Source organism: Lissotriton vulgaris, chromosome 1_1 (genome assembly GCF_964263255.1).
Source record: "Lissotriton vulgaris chromosome 1_1, aLisVul1.2, whole genome shotgun sequence".
NCBI classification, from domain to species: Eukaryota; Metazoa; Chordata; class Amphibia; order Caudata; family Salamandridae; genus Lissotriton; species Lissotriton vulgaris.
In genome coordinates, this window is record NC_141685.1 from 805,499,651 (window position 1) to 805,521,766 (window position 22,116).

The window sequence follows — 22,116 nt, forward strand, 5'->3', positions numbered from 1 at the left end:
CTGGCAAGCTGATATCAAAGCGAATGTGCTTCTGGACATAGGTTTTAGCATTCTGTGGAGGGATGCCGATGTCAGTTCGAATTGACTGCCAGCATTTCGCTTTCGGTCCATTGGCAGATGGGTTCTGGGGCTCGCATTATTGTCGCCTTTGTGGTGAGCTGAGGACGGAGCCTGGTCGCTGCTGAAACGGCGCATCAATATGGTGGTTAGGAGGTTAACGGTGTGAAGAAACCGCAGTGGTTTGACGAGTCGATCAAGCCCTTGAATTTTCGCCTATTACATTCGCAAGCGAATGATGATAGGCGAAACCTAAAAACCACTAGTTGTGATGGGTTTTTGCAAATCAAATTGACTGGTGAAGTTGGATCTTTAATAAATATTAAGGAAAAGTCATTTTTAGAAAGTTACTCTTTTCCTCCCAGCACTGTCAGGAGGCTAGTTAGCAAAAGCCTATGCCAGCTCTCTGACCTGAATAGGTGTGAAATGCCTCCTAGGTGCAAACAAGCTGACCTGAATAGACAGAGAAGACTACTCTGAGCTCCAAAGAATATGCATGGTGGGGGGATGTGGACCTCTTTTTTGACAGCAGTGTCAAATCCTGCTTGACAGGGCTTTGAGTCACATTTAACACTTGAGGCATACTTGAAAGGAAGAGAACAGGATGCCAAGACATTTCGTATAGATCTACTCTTTGGTTGTTGAAGGGCCATCCTTTGTCGTACCAGACTGGTCTATGGGTTTCTTGTGGGTACAGTGCCTGCGTTAAACTGGACTTTAATGTTAGATGTTGGAGGACGCAAGGATTACCATAGTAACCTCTCAACACATACCTTCAGAGCCCAAGATTAGTGTGGTCGAAAATAAAAATGCCCTGACTCCAGGCATTTTGGGCCTGTTTGAAGTACGGTAAACAGGTCTACCCTGCTCCCTCTTGTACCCAGGACAAAGAAGTGGATTCCAAGAGTCAACTGGCTGACCTCTTGTGCAACTACAGGAAGACAACAAGCTGCAAGGCATCTTTTCCTGAAGTTACCGGATGACCAGTCGCAACTAGATTTAGACAGGACCCAGCTGTTGGTGTCTACTTCACACCATTCACAACTCTACGTGCCTCCCCTGAGGTCCTGGGGGTCTTAGAAGTGTTCTCCTGTGGTTAACGGGGACTTAAAAGATGTAGTCAGAAGATACCATCTTTGAAGGACGAACCTGGTCGGTGTTTCAGACCAGCACTCCATCTCAGTGAACTTGCGTCTAGGCCCCCCTCTAGCATGACCCACTTAGACTACGATTTTTGCCTACAGGTTTCTAGTGTTATTTCCAATTAACGCATTTAAAAATTCATATCTTCAGTTCCACTTATTAGATTTTTGCTGTTTTGTACATTAAATGTGCTAATTTTCTAATTCATTTTGGGATTTGTATTGTTTGGCATTTTGACTTTATTACGGTTTTGGTACTGCATAAATACTTTACACATTGCCATAATTGAAGTCTGTCTGCTCTGTGCTATAGCTAACATGGGACTAAGCCCAGGTTAATTTAGTGACTTTAAAAAAGGTGCACCCTGACAAGAGTTGCCATTACTCTTTGGGGTGGGCAGTCTGCCATTCCAAATAATAATCCCATTTCTTACAACATGCATTCAAGAAATAATGTTATTTTTAATCTAAAAGGCTCTATAATTTTAATATGATTGCAGTATTATTTAACTGTAGAATCTTTTGATGACTTGGCTTAAGCTTGGTCTCATTGGGGCAATCAAGACTATTAGCTCAGCTATTCCTAGCCAGCTCGCTCAACAAGTTTAAAATTGCTTTTATTGCAGTTTGCACTTTAGATCGCTTTTCTGACTATTATGTACCAATGTCCTAAGAACATGCAACAGAGACAATTACGTACAGTTCTGGCAAGCAGAAGCTGGACTAATTAACATACTTCTCAGCAAAGTGAACCTGCACGTTTTCCGCTGGGATTTTGTGAACTCCACTCAAGGTGATGTAGATTTTCACAAATGCATTGGATTGGTCCCAGCCTACAAGATAACAAAAGACAATAGAAGGAAAAAAAAACAATTACAAACACCAAATGGTCATTCAGAAGCACAGTTCATGTCTAAAGGTTCCAGGCCACAGCATACCCTTTCACTACAGTTCTTTTTGGTCAGGAAATATAATATGCTGGCACACAAAAGCTTCCAATCCCATTCATTCTACTCATCATTTCTGCATTGTCTTAGCACACACTTAACAAGCATTGTACTGAATCAAATACTTCCACTTTTGCATTTGGACTTTGCTTTAATAGATAAATAAATAAGCCATTTAAAACTTAACAAAAAAATATCAACTAAAATGTTAAACAAAACAAAAATGATCTTAAAATTAATTTAGAAATAACGGAGACACACTAATTATGCATTTAAAGTTAAACAAAATTAGGAGTGGCTTCCATCAAAATATTATGCTAAATAATTTAAATAAATACAAATACACTTTGACGTAATATTGAAAATAAAATATTAAAATTAGAGAAGGTTTAACATCCCAATTAGTTTGAATATATAATCATGAAATTAAGGTTTGATCCAATTCTATTTAAAGTATTTAGAAATAAAACAGAAAACTTGACAGTAGGAATTGAAAACAATTCAAATATAAACCAAATATAGAATAATCGCAATTAATGTAACTTGCATCAAAAAGTATACAATTATTTGATTGCAAGGATTTGGCAGGCCACATTATTTTTTGAATTTTTAGTTTCAAATAAATTAAAAGTAGGAAAACAAACTGAGGCCCAATAAGAACATTGGCTCATAATTGTGTAATTCAAACACTTACGGTTATCTAACCAATCAATCAAGGAATTTGTAGAGCGCGCTACTCACCCGTTAGGGTCTCAAGGCGCTGGGGGGGGGGGGGTGGTCGCTACTGTTCGAACAGCCAGGTCTTGAGTCGCTTCCTGAAGGCGAGATGGTCCTGTGTCAGCCGGAGGTGGGTGGGGAGGGAGTTCCATGTCTTGGCTGCCAGGTAGGAGAAGGATCTTCCTCCGGCGGTGGCTTCGCGAATACGTGGGACGGTGGCAAGGGCGAGGCTGGCGGAGCGGAGCTGGCGGGTTGACGTGTAGAATGAGAGGCGGTTGTTGAGGTACATGGGGCCCTCGTCGTGGAGAGGCTTGTGTGCGTGGATGAGGAGTCGGAATGTCATTCTCTTGCTGACGGGGAGCCAGTGCAGGTTTTTCAGATGGACAGAGATGTGGCTGTGGCGGGGGATGTCCAGGATGAGTCTTGCCGAGGCGTTCTGAATGCGTTGTAGTCTTTTCTGGAGCTTGCCTGTGGTTCCGGCATAGAGGGTGTTTCCGTAGTCTAGGCGGCTGGTGACGAGGGCCTGGGTGACCGTTTTCCTGGTTGAGGTGGGGATCCAACGGAAGATTTTTCGGAGCATGAGCAGGGTGTTGAAACGGGACGATGAGACGGCGTTGACTTGCTTGGTCATCGTGAGGGAGGAGTCCAGGATGAAGCCCAGGTTGCGTGCGTAGTCTGTGGGTTTGGGGGCGGTGCCCAGGGCAGGTGGCCACCAGGAGTCGTCCCAGGCAGAGGGGGATGGTCCGAGGAGGAGGACTTCCGTCTTTTCTGAGTTCAGCTTCAGACGGCTGAGCTTCATCCATTCCGCGACGTCCTTCATTCCTTCTTGGAGGCTGGCTCTGGCGGTGACGGGGTCAATGGTGAGGGAGAGGATCAGCTGTGTGTCGTCGGCGTAGGCGATGATGTTGAGGTTGTGTTTGCGTGCGATGGCCGCAAGGGGGCTCATGTAGACGTTGAAGAGGGTGGGGCTGAGCGAGGATCCTTGTGGGACGCCGCAGATGACTTCGGTAGCTGGGGACCGGAACAGGGGGAGGCTGACTCTCTGGGTTCTACCGGCGAGGAACGAGATGATCCATTCTAAGGCCGCGCCTTGGATTCCGGTGTCGCTGAGGTGTTGTATCAGGGTGTGGTGGCATACAGTGTCGAATGCTGCTGAGAGGTCCAGGAGGATAAGTGCGGTGGTTACCCCGTTGTCGAGCATAGACCTGATGTCGTCGGTGGCTGCGATGAGGGCGGTCTCAGTGCGGTGGTTAGCTCGGAACCCGGACTGTGACGGATCTAGGGATCCGTTTGCCTCGAGGAAGGCGGAGAGTTGTTTGTTGACCGTCTTCTCGATGACTTTGGCAGGAAGCGGGAGGAGCAAGATGGGTCGAAAGTTCGTGAGGTTCGTGGGATCTGCGTTGGGTTTTTTCAGGAGGGCGCTGAGTTCGGCATGCTTCCGCTCTACAAACAAACTCATGTAAGAATATGAGTTAATCTATACTACTATTATAAAGAGAGAACTTGCACCTTTTGGCTAGGTAAACTCGGGAACCACAGCGCCAATCTACACACCCGATACATCTATGAAAATGTCAGGGTGTGTAGATGGACATAGGCTATATAATTTTTTTTTTTAAAGTAAATTAAAAAAATTAAGTTTGTAAACAAAGTAGTCCCCTGAAAGTAGCGCCGGCCGGGTCCTAGCGCTGGCCGCGACGCGACGTGCGTGATGACGACGAAGGAGGAGGGCGGTGCAGTGACGAGCGGCTGTGCAGTGAGGAGCGGCGGCACAGGTAAGGAAAGGGAAAGTGAGACTGTGTGATGCAGGGGGAGGCAAGCAGGAGGCAGCAGTAAATGAAAATGTCGGAGCGCGTGTGAGTCGGGCGGGAGGGGGGCGCGAGTGAGTCTGGGCAGGAGGGGGCGCGAGTGAGTCGGGGCGGGGCGGGGCGGGAGTGAGTCGGGGTGGGAGTGAGTCGGGACGGGAGTGAGTCGGGGCGGGAGGGGGGAGCGAGTGAGTCGGGGTGGGAGGTAGTCGGTGCGGGAGGGGGTCGGGCGGGAGCGGGTGTACTGCCCCCAGCCCCTTTCTGTCCCAGGCAACGCTGGGGCGGGCTGCTAGTGTAATACAAAGTAGTGTCGGTAGAAGTAAAGATCATGATCAATAGGTAGAATGTGAAAAAGGTAGGAAAAACAACTGGGAGCATACAGTGTGTTACAAGATTGTGGATAATGATAGGGTGAATAGAAAGAGAATAGGTAGCAGAGGACAATGGTCTACAGTGAGTAGTAAAAACCGGTCATTGAAATTATAAGGCGAATCACTTTTCGCCAAGTAGCATGCTACTCCGGAACCCAAAAAGGATTAGTGGCAAATTAGTAGAGCGAGATATGAAATTACTTTTGAGCGGTGGACATGTGAGTTTGTCATTTAGATTGAAAAGAGATAGTGGAGGGATAGAAGAGGGAAGAGTCTAGAAAGTGTTTTTCTAGAAAGGGTTTAGAAATTGTTTTTTCTTTTTTGTGAGATCATAGCAGTAGGAGGAGGTTTGGGATGGATAATGGAGAGATGGAGAGGGGGAAATGAGTCAGAGGGTAGAGCTTAGAAAGGCGTGTTTAAAAGATCTGAACAGTAAAAGTGTTTTTTAGATGATGCAAGGTGGAGTAGAGGATGGAAGAGTCTAGAAAGGGTTATTTTGGGGATCATAGTAGTAGAATGCTTTTTGGGATATTTTGTAGGTCATAGTAGTAGAATGCGGTTTCAGAGAGCGGAGGTAGAGGATATGGAGAGAGGTATAGGGTAGTGCATTGAAGATGCTGAATTAGAAGTAAAGTAATAAATATAAAGATACACTAGAACAGGGAAGGTTTATATCTATAAAGATAATAATATATGTAGATTTAGGTTGCTTTTAATAAACTCAGACGTTCAAGTATTGCTGTACTTTAAGCTAATTTATTTGTTTTTATATTTTCTGTAGTTCAATAGGAAGCAATTGTAGATAGTTCTGATAAAGATGAACTTATTTATGCAGTGATATGTATACATGTTAAACACAGAATAATATAACAATAAGTAATATTTATAAACATAATTATTATACACATTTATACAAAGGAGTACACATATGTAGGTGCACACCTATAGAGCAAATAAATGCTGATCTACTCAGGGATATGGTGCATATTTATGTTTGATATTGTGGTAATGTGGGGCCATTATGGACCGGTGCAGCGTAAGCTTTCCTCACACACAGAACAGATGATTAAATAGATTGTAAAATATAGCTGTTCAAGCTCTTTCATGGAGCACTAACCTTCACCTCCCCTATCCTTGTCCAATGCCTTCTACCCCTGGCTGTGTGCCCTACTCACCCATCACTGTTAATATCAGTCGCAGCCACGGCTTAGCCAAAATAAGAGCCCATCTGCCCCCCTTCACGCCCTCCCCGATTCAGACAATGAAAAGGCTGTACAACATCAATACGGCAGAGCGGCGAAAAGAAGACAACATATGGGAAGGGGTGGGCAAGAAAGCAAATGAACCAATGAAGATTAAATACTAGAGTTTGACCCCAAAAGCTGAACACTGTGCCGAAACCAAGGATACTTTAGATGGGAAGATACAAGCAGATGAGTTCAGATGAAGGACTGGAAGCTCAGCCATAACGCTAAACATACCGATATCCTAACCAGCATCTGAGTCCAGAGTCTTAGCAAAACCATTCCTCTGATATCTCAAACCCCTGCATTCCATTTTCTGGGATTCACTCCAAAGCAGATCTCTGGAGGGTTTTCTGATACTCCATTATACGGAGTTCTTTGCAGCATGAACGTGTATGCCATTTTAACACCACTCTTGTAATGCCAACTCTTCTGAGTACCACACAAAGGAAGCAGATAACATTCTCAACATCACATCTCTCTCTATCAGCACAATACTGCCCTCACTGGAGATTGCAAACTCTTTAGTACCATAATTGTGGATCTTCACAGTATAGCCAGAGCTAAGTGGCCCCACAACAGTAGCTGATTTCGTAAGCTCAGAGGTCTCTTTGGTTAACTTCTGATTGACTTTGTTAAGTTCGGTCTCCAGCCTCCGCTGCTCAGCAAGCAGGACTTTGCACACACGTTGCCGGGATGCTTTCGACAGCAGATCTTTAACTTCCTCCAGGTCTTTACGTAGCTTGAGATGATAAAAAGAAAAAATAGCGATTACAGCCTAGTAACAACACTTTTATTGTTTTACATTCCTTTATTTACTCAACATGCAAGCCGCTGTCTTACTTTCTCTTTGCCCATTTGTTTTCTTATTCACTTTCTCTACATACCAATTCTTTAAATTTTTTTGCATGCCATTTCATTAGGTCATTTCATATGTGAGGTTAAGTAACTGGTAGTGCTCTCAAAATAGCATAGTGAAGGGAGATAGAGTTAAGAGTGGTCCACTGCGAAGGGAGCTGAGAGAGAGGACTGATGAATGGAAACCTCTGTCTCAGGAGGGTACACTCAGGACTTCGAAGTCACTCATCCCTATTATGACAGTCATAGGCAAGTTTCCCATTTCAAGCACACCCAGAGGTGACCTCTACCCTTTAAATACCTTTCTGTCACTATCACATGAGGCATACAGGATGGCCAAGCACTGCCATTTTTCAGCCCTGAAACACAAATTCCTTTGTGTGTGACTTCGAATGTTCATTCAAAAGAAATGCTATATGAAGAGCTCGTATAAGTTAGGGTTTGCACAAATGCTACAATAGTGTCATTATAGACAGGCACCAAGAAGCAGAAGTGATTTAAACAAGGCTTAATGGAAGTTTGCATTACATTGATCAAGAGAAAGGTTATTTAGATATGTGCATTATAGTCTGCCAAGTGTTTTTTAATGTCCAGTGGCCTTACATCTCAAGATTAGATGGACTCAACATTTGCGTAGCTCACTATACCACCTTTTTTGTTTAATTTGTCACTTTCACGAAGTCGGCAAAGGCGAAACAAACATTGGCATAGCCAATAGGTCTCAACTTTTGGACCTTATAAATGTTTAGCCATGCACAGTTGATGTTGTTGCACCAAGGATACTGTGCTGCATAACTAAATACTTATAAAGTCCCAAAAGCAAGACCTATTGGCTAAGCCAATGCTTCTTTTTGTTACTGTCATTACATAAAAATAACTTTAGATATCATTGGCCTGTCCTTGTATTTTTACAACAGCTTTTTTGCAGAAGAAATATGCTTTTCAATTGTTAATTTTATTCATTAGTCATTTAAAGTTAGGAGTTTATTGCTGTAATTGAAACAATGCAAACAAATTACATTATGAATTGCTATCAATTAACACTTTAACCCCTTCACTGCGGCGGCTATTCTGCCGCAGTGCTATGGGGGCGGGCGGAAATGCGGCGGGCGCATGCTGGCGACGGAAGCGTCGGTTGAGCTGTGCTTATGACGGAGCGGTTCCGTCATGGCCCCGCCCACTCAATAGAACGCTCAGCGCAAGCGCGGAATTCGTGCCGCGCAGGAGCGTCGGGCGGGCCATGACGGAACCACTCCGTCATCAGCACAGCGCCACCGCAGCTGATGACGGAGCGGTTCCGTCATCAGCATACAAATGGTTAAACATTGTTTTTAACTTGTATGTATTTTTAATGGTACTGTTTTTTATTTCGTTTCTAGATTTTTAATTAGGGATTTTTTTTATAATTGATAAACACAGGGGTTGTTTCTCCATGGGGGTGTAGGAGCGTCACCCCCCCCTCTTTGAGCCGCCATAAATCAAAGCATATAGAATTTATAATGACTGCATATTGTTTTTTTTGTTTTGTTTACGTTGCCCAGGTCACAGCACTACGCAGGTCGGGTTTCCGAGGTGGGGGCAATTCTATTGATTGGCAGGCAGGCAGAAAGGCTGCATAATAATGGCTGATGCCATGATGTGAAGTGCACCTGTCAGGTTGAACAGGCCTCTTACTGTGCCCAGCTGGACAATTCAGACCCACTGAACTTGCACTGCCTTAGAATCCCTGGGGAGCTCCTTCCCATCCCCCCAGTCTCCTTTGGAGCGCTGGGTTCACTGCCCCAACCAATCCTGGCTATCCTGTTCAACAGGCAGGGGTGGGAGAATAATAGAACGACCAAACACTGTGTGGCTTTATATTGAAGTCACAAAGTAATGTGCCATGTTTCTATTCAAAGATGATCCAATATGCTTTCCTCGCGCACAGCTCCACCGTAGGAATGGATGAGGCCCTCACACTGGACAAAGAACAGCTTGAGATTTCTGAAGGACTCCGTCAGAGTGTGTCGGTGTTTTCACCCCATCAGCCGTGTGAGTGTTTTGCTGTAGAATCTTCCTCCGTTATCTACGAGGCAACCATGTTCACTCAGAAATGCTCTCATTTATCCAGAGTATCAAAAGGAGCGAGAAAGGTGTCAGAAATCCCACTTTTTTGGCCAGTGGATGCCCTGTGCTTGAAGGGAGGGGAAGAGAAGTCACCTTCATTCTTTCCCCCAAGTATGTGATCGGAGGCCCCAGCTGGGAGGCGCAGCCCAGGCCTGGCGGGTGTTCTTTTGGACGGTGACAGCATTCGGTCAGTGATGCTTTTTACCAAATTAAATGTAATACTAGTAAAACAAAACAAAAATGTGCTGTGAACCGTCACACTAATAGACCTGATTGTGTAAGTTACTATTTGGTGACTGTGACCAGTCAGCAGTTTTTATACTGGCAGAGCATGCAGCAGAAAGGGAAGTGTATTTTAAATGGAGGATTTTGCATTATGGTCAGAGCTGCCAACTTTAAGACTGTGAACCGGGCTTCGAGTCTCGGCGTCTGCTCAACATCCTGTGATTCTCGGCAAATCATTTAATCTCCTCCTGCCTTTCAAAAATTAAAGGTGTCCTTGTGCGAAGTAACTGGTGCTCGTGTAAAGTGCTTTGGTTCGAGTTTGCGCTACTCAGAACTGAAAACAAAATTAGGAAATGTTTGATTTGATAGAAACTTTCCTTTAATTGCTGCCACCTGCTGTCGCACGACAAAGGGGAGTGCTCAGCAAAAGATTTAGCGCCAGCATCAGTAACTGAAATGCACAAGGACTGCAAACACAACAATGGAAGAGCTAATTAAGCAGGCACATAAGCGTCAAGTCATCGTCTATCTGAGATATGTCATCAACAACTACTGCAGGGAAATATGTAGGTTCTATGAAATATAAAAGGCCTCATCTTAAAAACAACTGAGACAAGCGCTGAAAGACAAGCGCGGCCCGCGGCCGCGAAAGTTAATTTGTTTACGAGAGAAAAACAATGCCTGTAGACGCCGAGGGCATGTACAGCGTTTACCTTGCGGGAGGCGCGATAATTGCTAACAGATGTAACCGCTGCTCGCTCCCGCAACGGAAACGCCAAACTTGCACGAGTGCCAATGGAGAACAATGCAAAACATGCACTAGTTTGACCAAAAATCCTGAGCTATTCCAAGAGGTCCCTCCTAAGCAGCGCTTGCGCGCTGCGTAGGAGAGACCTAAAAAGCAGCTGATTCGTAATGCCAGGGAGAGGAGCCTGGTGACAATCTTGGTAAAAACTGTATACTATGCCACAGGAAACATCGTTTACAACTCACAAGTTACAACACGTGTCATTACAACAAAAGTTTTACAACGCGAAATCCATTACAACGCATGTCATTACATCGCATTTTCCATTACAACGCATTCCCCAAAGTAAAGCCCCAGTGGAGTTAGAATAGTATTTGCGTTGTGATGGATTATGCGTTTGACATGTGTTGTAACAACATGCGTTGTAATGGATTTAGCAATGTAAATAATTTGTTGTAATGCATTGTAAAGTGTCATATTCCTATGCCACAACAGACCGTCTAAACTAATCTGCACGGATAAAGCTTCCCTAAGCTCATGACATCTGAACTCTGTGGTGCCCAATACACATCTCGGAAGTCTGTCCCTTTGAATTGATCTGAAAGCTACTTGTAAACACAAGACATCAACATGGGAAAATTGGCCTGTCTGGTAGAATATATACCCCAGTGTCAATTTGGCCTCAGTAAGAAGCTCACGCTTTCATGTGTTTAAAAGATATTGTTTCTGGCATCATTGGGGGGTGAGGGGGTGCTAAAAAGTAAGTGATCTTGGGTGTTTAAAATTGTGGTTTTAGCACTGCTTTTTAGGATATTCATGATATATTTTGATAGTTTTTGCTGCTATTACTTATAGGTTTTTTAAACTTTTACACTTTAGTAGAGATTTTTGGCGCTGCCTGTTACAGACTGCCTCGCTGCCGTCTTCTAGTTGACTCATTGGTGGCAGGGGGTTTTTTCACCCATCCAGTCGGCCATCTTTAATGCACCGAAGAGTGGAAGAGGTAAGCTGTCTAGCACGGACTTCGGGTTTCCAATCACGCATAAAAAAACAACAGGCCAATGCGTAGATGCACGTCAAAGGCGTAAAACCAGTCTACGTATGGACGGCGCCAGGGATGCTGGCTGGGTGACACCGGAGGGTAGCGACTTCACTTCTCCCAAGAGGCCTTAATGAGATGGCTTCCTAAAGGGGGACAGCGGGTCTGTGATATCTTTATTCCTACTATCACACTGGCTCGCAAATGTTCTCACTGCAAATAGAAACCCAAAGCTAGCTTTGGACTCTGGAATGCCTTCCCACAACTGCAAGGAAATACATAAGGCTAAAGGGACCTGACTCAGGAAAAGCTTCTATGTGCCCTGTTGAATGCATGGCCGATGGTCAAACACAGTACTGAGATACATGAACTGATTGTAAATTTGGAATTAGCCCAAGATTCGGTCATGAATAAACAGTCTAAGGAACATTCTAGACCATAATTAGTAGAAGCTAGCCCTCCAGGATATTGGATTGTCAGACTAGATAGTGCCTCTCGCAGAGGAAGGAAGGAGGGGGATGGCAATAATTTCAATTAACTTTCTGAGCTGCACCTTGCAACCTATTAGCTTTGACTTACACGATGTCTGTGAGATAGCGCAGTTTAGATTTAAAGCTAATAAACAAGCTTCTCTTTTTTGGGCTTTTGTGAATCGTCACTATGGCTCTCGTACTCAGGATATTGAGTCCTGTGAACACATTTATGAACCATTCATTGTTGCCCCAAATTTTATCATTTAAGGAAATTTTAATCTTCATCTGGAAGACCTCAAAAGAAAAGATGTTAGTACATTTTTAGAAATGATGAACAATTTTTGGTATCTCCAAATTGGTTAACTTTCCCACTTGCCACGCCCTTGATGGAAGGCAGGAAGTGACCTTCTGTTTGGTTGGTCGGACCTCCTAGCAATTACTTTTACCCTTGAATTACAGATGGAAGAAGTGTGGATACAGGGTAAGCATATATCCTATAAAAGTTGGTGTGAAGCAGCCCTAGATGAAATAATGGGGACAAGCATCATTGCACATGCTCCCTCGCCAGAGGCTTTTAACACCTGCTTCCATTCCATGGCCCCACTCAAATCTAAGACGGCCACGAGAGCCAAGGCTTTTGCACCATGGTTTTCGGACTTAAAAGAGCTTAGACAAAGATGCAGTAGGCAAGAAAGCAGATGGAGGCTTGCTCACATTGCAAGAGAGAAAATTAGAAACAAAGAGCTAATGGTTATAAATAAACGCGTCATTTGTTATGCTAAACCTGTATATTATATCAGCACACTATGTGCTGCTAGCAACACCTGTAATGACCTTTTCCAAGCTGTGAAAGAGGTATATACTACCCTAGCCCCCAAGCTCAGCAATTTTTAGAGATTTCGCAAAGCTTTTGTATTAGAGTTGCAGATTATTTTAAAGAACAGAATTGAGGCATCCATATTTTCTATTTTTACAGATAAAGGCAGACCGAAAACTATTTATTTTTGCAGTCTGTATTTAATTTCAAATACGGAAAATACGTTTTCTTTGAATGATTTTTCCTACTGGCAATCATGGTATACAGATTGAGAGAGGGGGGACATGAAAAAAAGACATTAGATTTCCTAATTAAGCGCAGATCTACAGTAATTTATTGCATTCTACGATGCAAGTTTGTCAGATAATGCTAGTGCACTGTACACTGATGAAACCTTTTGGACAAAATAAGTATACACATTTATCAGTTAAATATGGAAAAAATACCCATTCATATATACAGAAAACACAAAACAACAAGCATTGGCATAGCCAATAGGTCTCGCCTTTGGGACCTTATAAGTGTTTAGTTATCCAGCACGATATCCTTGGTGCAACAACATCAACTGTTTCATGGCTAAACACTTATAAGGTCCCAAAGGCGAGACCTATAGGCTATGCCAATGCTTTTTTTGGTTAGCCCTGGCCGATTTTTTATCCCAACCCAACCCTGCAGAGGAACCCCCATTCTACCACGCCTCCTGTGAGCCCTGCTTTGTACACACAAACTGCAAGGAATATGGGACACGTTTTTGCATTGTGACAAACTTTCGGCACGTGGACAGGTGAAGACCTTGGGGCACATTGGGGAAGTGACAACCTTTGGGTATATTGCCAGTAAGAGAGGGGCTTGGGACACACAGTCGCAAGGGGGTTTTGTGGAGTATGGACAGAATGAAGCCCCGATGCCACATGGATAGTCAGGGGAGTCTGGGGAATATACACGTCAGTAAGTGAGGCCAATATAGTGTGGGGAATATTGGACACAGAAGAGGTGCACTGGGCAGCCTGTGTGAGGTTACAGGGGCACTTGGGTAAAGCTCAGCGAGCTTGGGTCACGTGGCAAGGATGAGGCACGTGGGACGTGTGAAAAGCTTGGAGAGGGCACGAGTGTGAGGCTCTGACTGGAAAGGAATGTGAGCAACTGGTGCTATCATGGCGATATAGTCCCCAGCACCCTCAGTGCGTCACCTGATATGATCAACTTAATCCAAAGCGCCTCGCAGCAGGAATGTGAGCAACTGGCGCTATCACGGCGGTATAGTCCCCAGCACACCCAGTGCATCACCTGATATGATCAACTTAATCCAAAGCGCCTTGCAGCGGCACTACTTGCAAAATTGTCTCTGTATTGTAAGGAAGGCGTTGATGCTGTGCGGAAGAACACCAACCCGTTGCCTAAAGCGCTATGTATATAACTCAATAGATATACTCCCAATGTCCCACGCACCTTCCGAACCCCCTGCGGTGTGCCTGTCGCCTTAAGATGCAGACTTTCCCCCCAAAGCCAGTAATTGCAGTACCTGCTGCTGCCGGCAGCTAATCATCCTATCTCCAGGGTGACATCTGTGCCTGCCCTGATTACAGGGCGCACGCATAGACTGAGGAACAGAATGTTTCTGGCCTGGTCCCTGTTGATGGGGGAGGGGGAGGGGGCGGGGGGGGGGGGGGGGTGACGAAGGGCCCTGCTGGGGCCAGTCTGAAAAACACACGCCTGCTTCCGAAACACAAGCATTGGCCGCACAGCCGTAAAAGTAATGCCGAGTGGCCGCGAAACAAAGTAAAACATTTTTTTAAACGCAAGTGATGACGCAAGTGATGCTGTGCACGCCGTGTGCGCGTAATAGAAAGCTGGTGGCCGGCCTGGGTAGCACTTTTAAACCACCTACTAAATTTCTCGCAAGTGCAGCGCATGCGCTGACTCTAGCGAGACCTAAAAATAGATAAATACTGAAAAAAAGAGCAAACAATATGGATTAATACAGATGGAAGTGTCAACAACAAAAAATACCATAAAACCGGGAGCCCTAAACATAATGTCGGATTTTGAGGTAAATGAGGACATTTTCTCTCTGGAAGAGGCCATGGAGGCTTCCTCGGTTAAGGAGACTGTTGCTACTCTGTCCACCCCTGCATCCCTCCCAATATCCTATATGCAAATAAAAACTCTACTTATGCATCTGAAATCAGGCCCCCCAGAGGATCCAAGCCTGTATTATTACTTTTTGGGAAAAAGTATATAGCCAGATAATCTGCACAGGAGTCCATCCACAAATCCCATTAAAAAGAAACAGAATGAGTAACCAGATGATTTTAAAAATCTGCACCCGATTTTGCTTTTGCCTGCACCAGCAAAAGATTTTGAAAAATACATTAATCAGACTTTGGCAGAGTTTATTTTTACGCAGGACTGCTGGACAGCCACGGCTCGTGCAGGGCGTTGCGCCGGGTGGTGACGTCACCCAGAGGAGGGGCAGGGTGGGGGGTTGTAAAATGCGGGATATGGACGATGTCAGGTAAGTACCGAAAAAAATAATGTGATGCCGCGCGGGCAACGAAATTGGTTTTATTTTATTTTTCCGGTACTTACCTGACATCGTACATATCCCGCATTTTACAACCCCACCACCCTGCCCCTCCTCTGCCTGACGTCACCGCCCGGCGTAACGCCCTGCACGAGCCGTGGCTGCTGCTGGACCCCTCACAGAACGGTTTCCGTTGCGGTCACAGTACAGAATCGGTTCTAGTCGCTGCGGAAAACTACATCCACTGCCAAGTGAACCAGAGTGGCACGGCTATCCTGCTCATGTTGGATCTGTCAGCAGTATTTGATACTGTGCCCCCCTCCTGCTTGGTGCTAAGATTGCACCGTTTGGGGGGGCGTGGCCAAGCAACATGGCCGACAGGACGTGAGCTCCACCAGCTCCGTCCCGAAGACCGGCAAAATCCTGCAATAACCTCCTGCCCGGGCTGTCACGCTACCTGGGACTTGTGTCGGAACTCCCCCTGACCCATCTGAGGCCGTTGAACTGGAGACGCTGTCCTGAACTCCTACGTGATCGGGGATAAAGACATTGCCGGAGGTGGCGGAGGCGCGCTGCGCTACGCAACGCCGCGGACTGGGCCTACACGGCGGGCGATACGCCTGATGCTGGCGGGCTGGGCGGGACCCTGACGGGCCTTGGCGTTTTCTCCTGGGCTCCTGGAGGCGGCCTTGACTGGGGAGAGGCAGCGGCTTTCCGACTCGGCGATCGGAGGTGAGCGACAAGGCGGAGCGGAGGTGCCGTCCATCTTGGCCGGGCTCCGTAGGCGGAGCTCCGCCCCAGTCGCTGCGGCTGCCGGAGGTCGCCTGGGGAGCCGCCGGAGAGCTTTCCTCCGCGACGAAGAGCGTGAGTACTGCTGCCCGGACCCTCAGTATGTGATCACTGCTGGAGTGGGGGTCCCGCCTGACTTAGTGCTAGACCTGGCCTGATTTCGGAAGCGGCAGCTGATAGGAGCAGCGCGCCGGCCCCCCTCTGCCCCCCCTGATTTAAGAACTGTGTTTGGCTCCTGTGTACTATCATCCTACTGCCCTGGGGGGGCATGGAAACTGGCGCCCATGTAGATGCGGTGGTCCTGCGCCCCCTCCCCCACAAGTCTGCCATCTTAACTACGCCTGAGGTGAGGCGGTGAAGCAGCGCAGCGTGGTGCGTCTGTCCAACGGCCCAGCCTGACACTGTAGACCCCTGTGGGGGGGCCATCTAAGAGACTTGCTGACTTCTGGCTGTTGCGGGTGGTGAGAATCCTCGGGCTGCGTGGAGGGTGTTTGAGCCCGCGCTGCCGCCTGCCCGGACCCCTGCTCCCATGAGGGGGAGCCAAGCTATGGACTCCATTGTACTGCTGGGGCCGTGAGGAGCTGTGTCTACTTTGTCTTTATCCTGCGCTGCCTACTGGGTTGGCTGTTCTACTTTAGGGGCTGCTTGCATCGTGTTGCCAGTGACTCTGTGTGCGATTTTGCGCGCCTATTGTCCTTGTCCTGAACTTGATTGGGAGGCTCCCCCAGGACCGGTGGGACCCGGGTGTGGCGCCTTGGAGTGCGGTGCTTGGGCTCTACAAACGTCGATATGACGGGCCGCACAGGCAGTGCTACGAAAGCCACCCAACCAAACACGATAGTGCAATACATTACCCCGCGCCTCCAGCCGCAGAGGATCACGCGGCAGACAGGAGCGGATGATGGAGGAGAGGGGGCTGTGGAGCCATCCAGAGCTGAACTCCTTAAAGCTATCCAGGAGTCCCACTCTGCCCTGGAGCGCCAAATAGAGACGGTCTCTGTGGATGTCAATCTCTTGCGGACAGACCTCCGCAAAGTAGCGGATAAAGTTTCGGATGCAGAGGGCAATATCACTCAGTTGCAGGGGGAAGTAGCATCTTTGAAGAAATCGCTTGCCCAAATCACCACTACTACCCTCGCATTGGAACGACTTGCCGAGGATGCGGAAGGGAGGGCGCGTCGGAGTAATATCAGGGTCCTGGGGGTTCCGGAACGACCTGAGGCGGGGAACCCTGAACGATTCCTAGAAACGTGGATTCGTGAACGGCTGTGTCCGACTAGATTGTCCAGTGTCTTCACAGTGGAGCGGACGCACAGAGCCCTTGTACCCCCTCCACGACCGGGTGAGGCTCCTAGAGCTCTCATAGTGAAGATCCTGAATTACAAAGACCGGGATTGTATCCTTAAAGCGGCAAGAGAATCAGAGTCCCTCATGATTGAGAATAGCCGAATCTCAATTTATCCTGACTATACCCAACAAGTGCAGGAGCAGAGGAAATCTTATCTGGGGGTCAAACAAAAGCTACGCGATATGAAGCTGCAGTACATGCTGTTGTATCCTGCCAAACTGAAGGTTCTGGCCCAGGGTCGTGCACACTTTTTCGAGACATCAGCGGAGGTGTGGGAGTGGCTTGAGATCAGGGGGGATGATTTGCCCCCAGGGGAACGAGGTGGCCCACTTGAGACTTGGGGGACCAGGCCGCAGAGGAAACGTCGTGGTCGACGAGGACGCCGATCTGGATCCCGGGGTCCCCCTGAGTCTAGACCCACGGTGGGGGCTGATGGAGCTATCCATATGGAATCCTCGCCGGAGAGAGCGGGTCCGGGGTCGCCTGGAGCTCATACCCCCAGTGAGATATTGGTACCGGACACCTTGCAAAAGACGCCCCTGGGTGCGGACTCGGCGGCTCCGGTGATCCCGGAAACAGCTCTGACTGAATCGAGGTTGGAATGATATTTTCCCTTTCCTTTGCTCTTGCTCATCTTGTTCCTTTGCTTTGCCCTCAATGTGCCCGTCTGCACGGATGTCCTCGGCCTGGGTGGCCGCCTGCTAACGGTGTACTGGGCTGCCTCGTCCCCTCCTTGCTGTTGGGGTCCCCCTGGATATTGGACCATGTTATGGGACTGGCGCTCTGGCGGCCTGGGGAGTGGGGAGAGGGGTAGGGGAACTGGCCGGGGTTCAGAGTGATGCCCACATTGCTGACAGTATTGAGGGGACATGCCCGGGTATTTTTTCTTGGGTTTGTTGGGTCTTTCGGGGAGCTGGGAGGGAAGGTGGGTGGGTCTGGTTTGGTGTGTGAGTGTGGGGTGTATGGTCTGTATGGGATGGCTGTGCACGTCCTGGCACTGGCGGGGCAAGGGCGGGGTGGCGTTTTTTAGTGTTGCTATCCTATTGCTCGTGGGTGGGGGGTGGAGATGGGGTTCTGCGAAAGTTTTGAGGTTTGGGGATGTTGGGGGGTGGGGTGGGTTCACGACAGAGGTTACATTGGCATCTTGTACACATTGATTCAGAATTGTGGGGGGCTCATACTCTGGACTATACCCCCAGGTTTGTATATGGTGGGGGCAGGGAGGTCCCGGTTCGCGTTGTTCTTACGCTATGGCCCGTGTGGGCACAATCATAAGACATGGGTTTCAAGTTTTTAACGTGGAATGTACGTGGCCTGGGCACCTGCACTAAACGACACAGAGTCCTCACCTTCCTTAAACTTCATGGGGTCTCGGTCGCCTGCTTGCAGGAGACCCATCTAGATGATGATGGTGCACAGCGATTGTCCAGGAAATGGAGAGGCCAGATTTTTCACTCCTCCTTCTCTACATATGCTAGGGGGGTCCTCATCTGGGTGGCCCCGGGGATTCCCTGTACTGTACAATACATTGACGCAGATGTAGAAGGCAGGTACATATTGGCGAAGCTTCGACTTGACGATAGGGAACTCCTGCTTCTTAACACATATGCCCCGAATACCGATGACCCGACCTTCTTCTCTCAGGTGCAAGATCTACTAGCTCCTAGCTTGGACGCGCCTCTTCTCTGGTTTGGGGATTTTAATTGTATACTGGACCATGAGCTGGACCGCCATCCACCTAGGGCGGGCACTAAGCCCCGTATGACGGCGCGTCTGAGGGAGGTGATGTATAATCTTGGGGCGCGAGACGTGTGGCGCACTTGCCACCCCACCCAGAAGCTGTACACGTGCTACACTCCGACCCACGGTACGCACAGTAGGCTGGACCGTGTACTCGCGGCTAACTTCACCACCTCCATTGCCTTGTCCGTCACTCACCAGGCTCGGTATCTATCGGATCATGCCCCGGTGACGTGTGTGGCGCAGTGGCCCGATCGAGCCGCGCGGACGTGGAGATTGCCGGCTGACCTGCTGCAGGATCAAGTGGCCAGGGAACATGTGGCGGAGTCACTGACAGGTTATTTGGAGCTCAACTGGGAGGGGGGGGACTTGCCCTTCTCCACTAAGTGGGAAGCGTTAAAGGCAGTGGTGCGGGGCACGTGTATGGGCCTCTCCTATGGGGTCCGGAAACAATTGTTGTCTGACTTGCGAGATGCGGAGCTGGTGCTCCAGCGAGCCCAGGCTCGTGCGGATCCGGGAGCACTGGATCTTCAGACTGAACGTGAGGCCTCAGTGTCGATCCATGACATACTCACACGGCTTGATAAATTCACGCTGGGGCAATATAGGCAACGTCTTCACCGTGAGGGGGATAAGTCCGGCCGCTTATTGGCCTGGATTCTGAAGTGGAAATTCGCACCTGAGAGGATAGTAGCTCTACGAAACCCTGCTGGAACTATGGTCCACTCTGAAATTGATGTTCTTGAGGTTCTTCGGGATCATCTGCGGACTGTCTATGAAGCTGACCCATTACTCTCGGAGGATGGCAGTCATTCGTATCTCGATGATGTCCAACTCCAGACCCTGCCGGAAGCTGCGATGAAAGAACTGGACGCCCAACTGACGCTGGGTGAGATAACGGCAGCGATGGCTGCCCTCCCCCGCGCTAAGGCCCCTGGCGGAGATGGGTATCCGGTCGAGTTTTACCACGCGTTTGGGGATGTCCTGGCCCCCCTCCTTTTGCAGGTCTACAATGAAGCCCTGCGTGTTGGCACTCTTCCGCCTACTATGAATCAGGGAGAGGTATGCATGATCCTGAAGCCTGGAGGTGATAACACTGATCCCGCGGCGTATCGTCCTATCACGCTGCTGAATACAGATGCGAAAATCCTTACTAAATTGTTGTCCATGCGCCTCGCCCCACTCATGACTCGACTAATCCACCCTGATCAATGTGGCTTTATTCCGGGTCGCAACACGGCGATGAATTTACGTCGCCTGAATAACATACTACATGAAGTGAAGGGGCGAGAGGGTCCTCACGTGTTGGTCTCGGTTGACTTGGCCAAGGCCTTTGATACGGTGCATTGGGCCTATCTGCTGCAGGTGCTTCAGAAAATGGGGTTTGGACCTCGATTTTGAGACTGGATCCGTGTGCTCTACAAGGAGCCCCAAGCCCGGGTGCGCCTGGGATCGGCTCGATCGGCAGAGTGGGCGCTTGGGAGGGGCACCCGACAGGGCTGCCCCCTCTCCTATTTGCTCTTGCAATTGAGCCTCTTGCCGTTTCCGCCCGCACTGAACTACAGACTTGGGGCATAGTGGTGGGGGACACCACCAACGTAGTCTCCCTTTATGCGGATGATGCCCTTTTCTATCTGACCTCCCCAGCTGAGGCCCTCCCTGCTTTGTTGCGAGTCCTTGACAAATTTGGCGCTGCCTCTGGGTTGCGTATAAATGTTGCTAAATCTCTAGTTTTTCCACTGACTGACACTGTCCCGGACCCCGACACGGAGCTTCAACAGTTGGGCCTCCGTTATGAACGAACGGCATTCCGATATTTGGATATCCAGGTGGCCGCATCCACAGAGACCTTGCTGACCTATAATATTGACAGAATACTCACGGCCCTCCGCAAATCTATTACCTTTTGGAACACACTCCCTCTCTCTCTCATGGGGTGCTTGGCAGTGGCCAAAATGGTGATGCTTCCTAGGGTCTTATATGTTTTGCAGAACTCTTTGTGTCTGTTACCTCCCCGAGTGTTCCGCACATTGAACTCTCTCCTCACCTCCCTGCTTTGGGCGGGTGGGCGCAGTAGAGTCGCGTTGCGCACGGTGACAAGGTGTTGGGATGAAGGGGGCCTCGAGGCCCCGAGATTTGACCTCTACTACTACGCGGCGCAGCTTCTTCCGGCCGCCAGATGGTTTGCCGATGATGATAATTGGGAACTGGCATTACTAGCTAGTAAGGCAACCGATAGGGCCCTGCAGGAAGCCTTGATGCAAGGTCGCGGAACAGATGACACTTTGCCTTACGTGGTGCGTCACACTGCTGATATTTGGCAGCGCTTTGTCGAAAAAGTGCTGCGTCGTGCGCCGTTCCATAGGGAGCTCCCAATCTGGATATTGGCCCCGGTAGTCCGGTTGGAGGAAAGCATGTCTTTTCGGGAGTGGCGATCTGGTGGATGCGAGACCCTAGCGGACCTCTACCCGAATGACACCTTTGTGTCCTTTGAAGCTGCCAGAGAGTCCTTTGAGCTGAGTGAGGGACAATACCTCCATTACGGTAGTCTCCAGGATGTGGCCAAGATCACATGGCCCCAGTTCCCGGAAGCGCCTCCGCTCACTAATACCCTCGACATCATCATGTCCTGTGGGAGGGGTAGACGCCTGATCTCCCTCCTCTATTCCGCTATGCGCCGGGATTCAACCCCCCCGTTTGCTCCGGCCTGGGTGGCCTGGGAAACAGACCTGGGTGTAGAATTGGAGCCTGCCCAAAGAAAGAGGATTGGGCTGTTGAACCACAAGGTCTCCTGCAATGTACGCTTTAAACTCATACACTTTAATTTTGTCCACCACACATACATGACACCGGTCTCCCTTCATCCTATATCGGCGGATAGGCGCCACAATTGTCCTAGATGTGGAGTGAGAATGGCGGGCTTCCTGCACTTGGCATGGGAATGTCCTCTTATCCAGGACTTTTGGCGCAAGGTAGTGAGGTATATCGTCCAGGCTGCGCGACTCAGGCTTCTATTGGACCCACTCCAATGTCTGCTTGCACTGGTGCCCAAACCTAAAAATAAGAGACTATCTTATAAGTTCCTGCAACTCCTACTAGTCTTGGCTAGGAGACGAGTGGCTATCACTTGGATGGGTCAAAGGGCGCCGGAGATTTCCCTGTGGTT

General features: G+C 48.4%; 1 protein-coding gene across 1 annotated transcript in view; it reads right to left on the reverse strand.

The window, feature by feature from the left end:
* CACYBP (calcyclin binding protein) overlaps window positions 1-22,116 on the reverse strand; it is a 67,954-nt gene that overhangs the window by 35,210 nt on the left and 10,628 nt on the right. The window contains exons 2-3 of the mRNA XM_086956664.1: window positions 6,815-7,025; window positions 1,936-2,032 (exon numbers count right to left, since the gene is read on the reverse strand). Coding sequence (XP_086812790.1) covers window positions 1,936-2,032; window positions 6,815-7,025 — 308 coding nt within the window. The remainder of the gene's footprint in view (window positions 1-1,935; window positions 2,033-6,814; window positions 7,026-22,116) is intronic.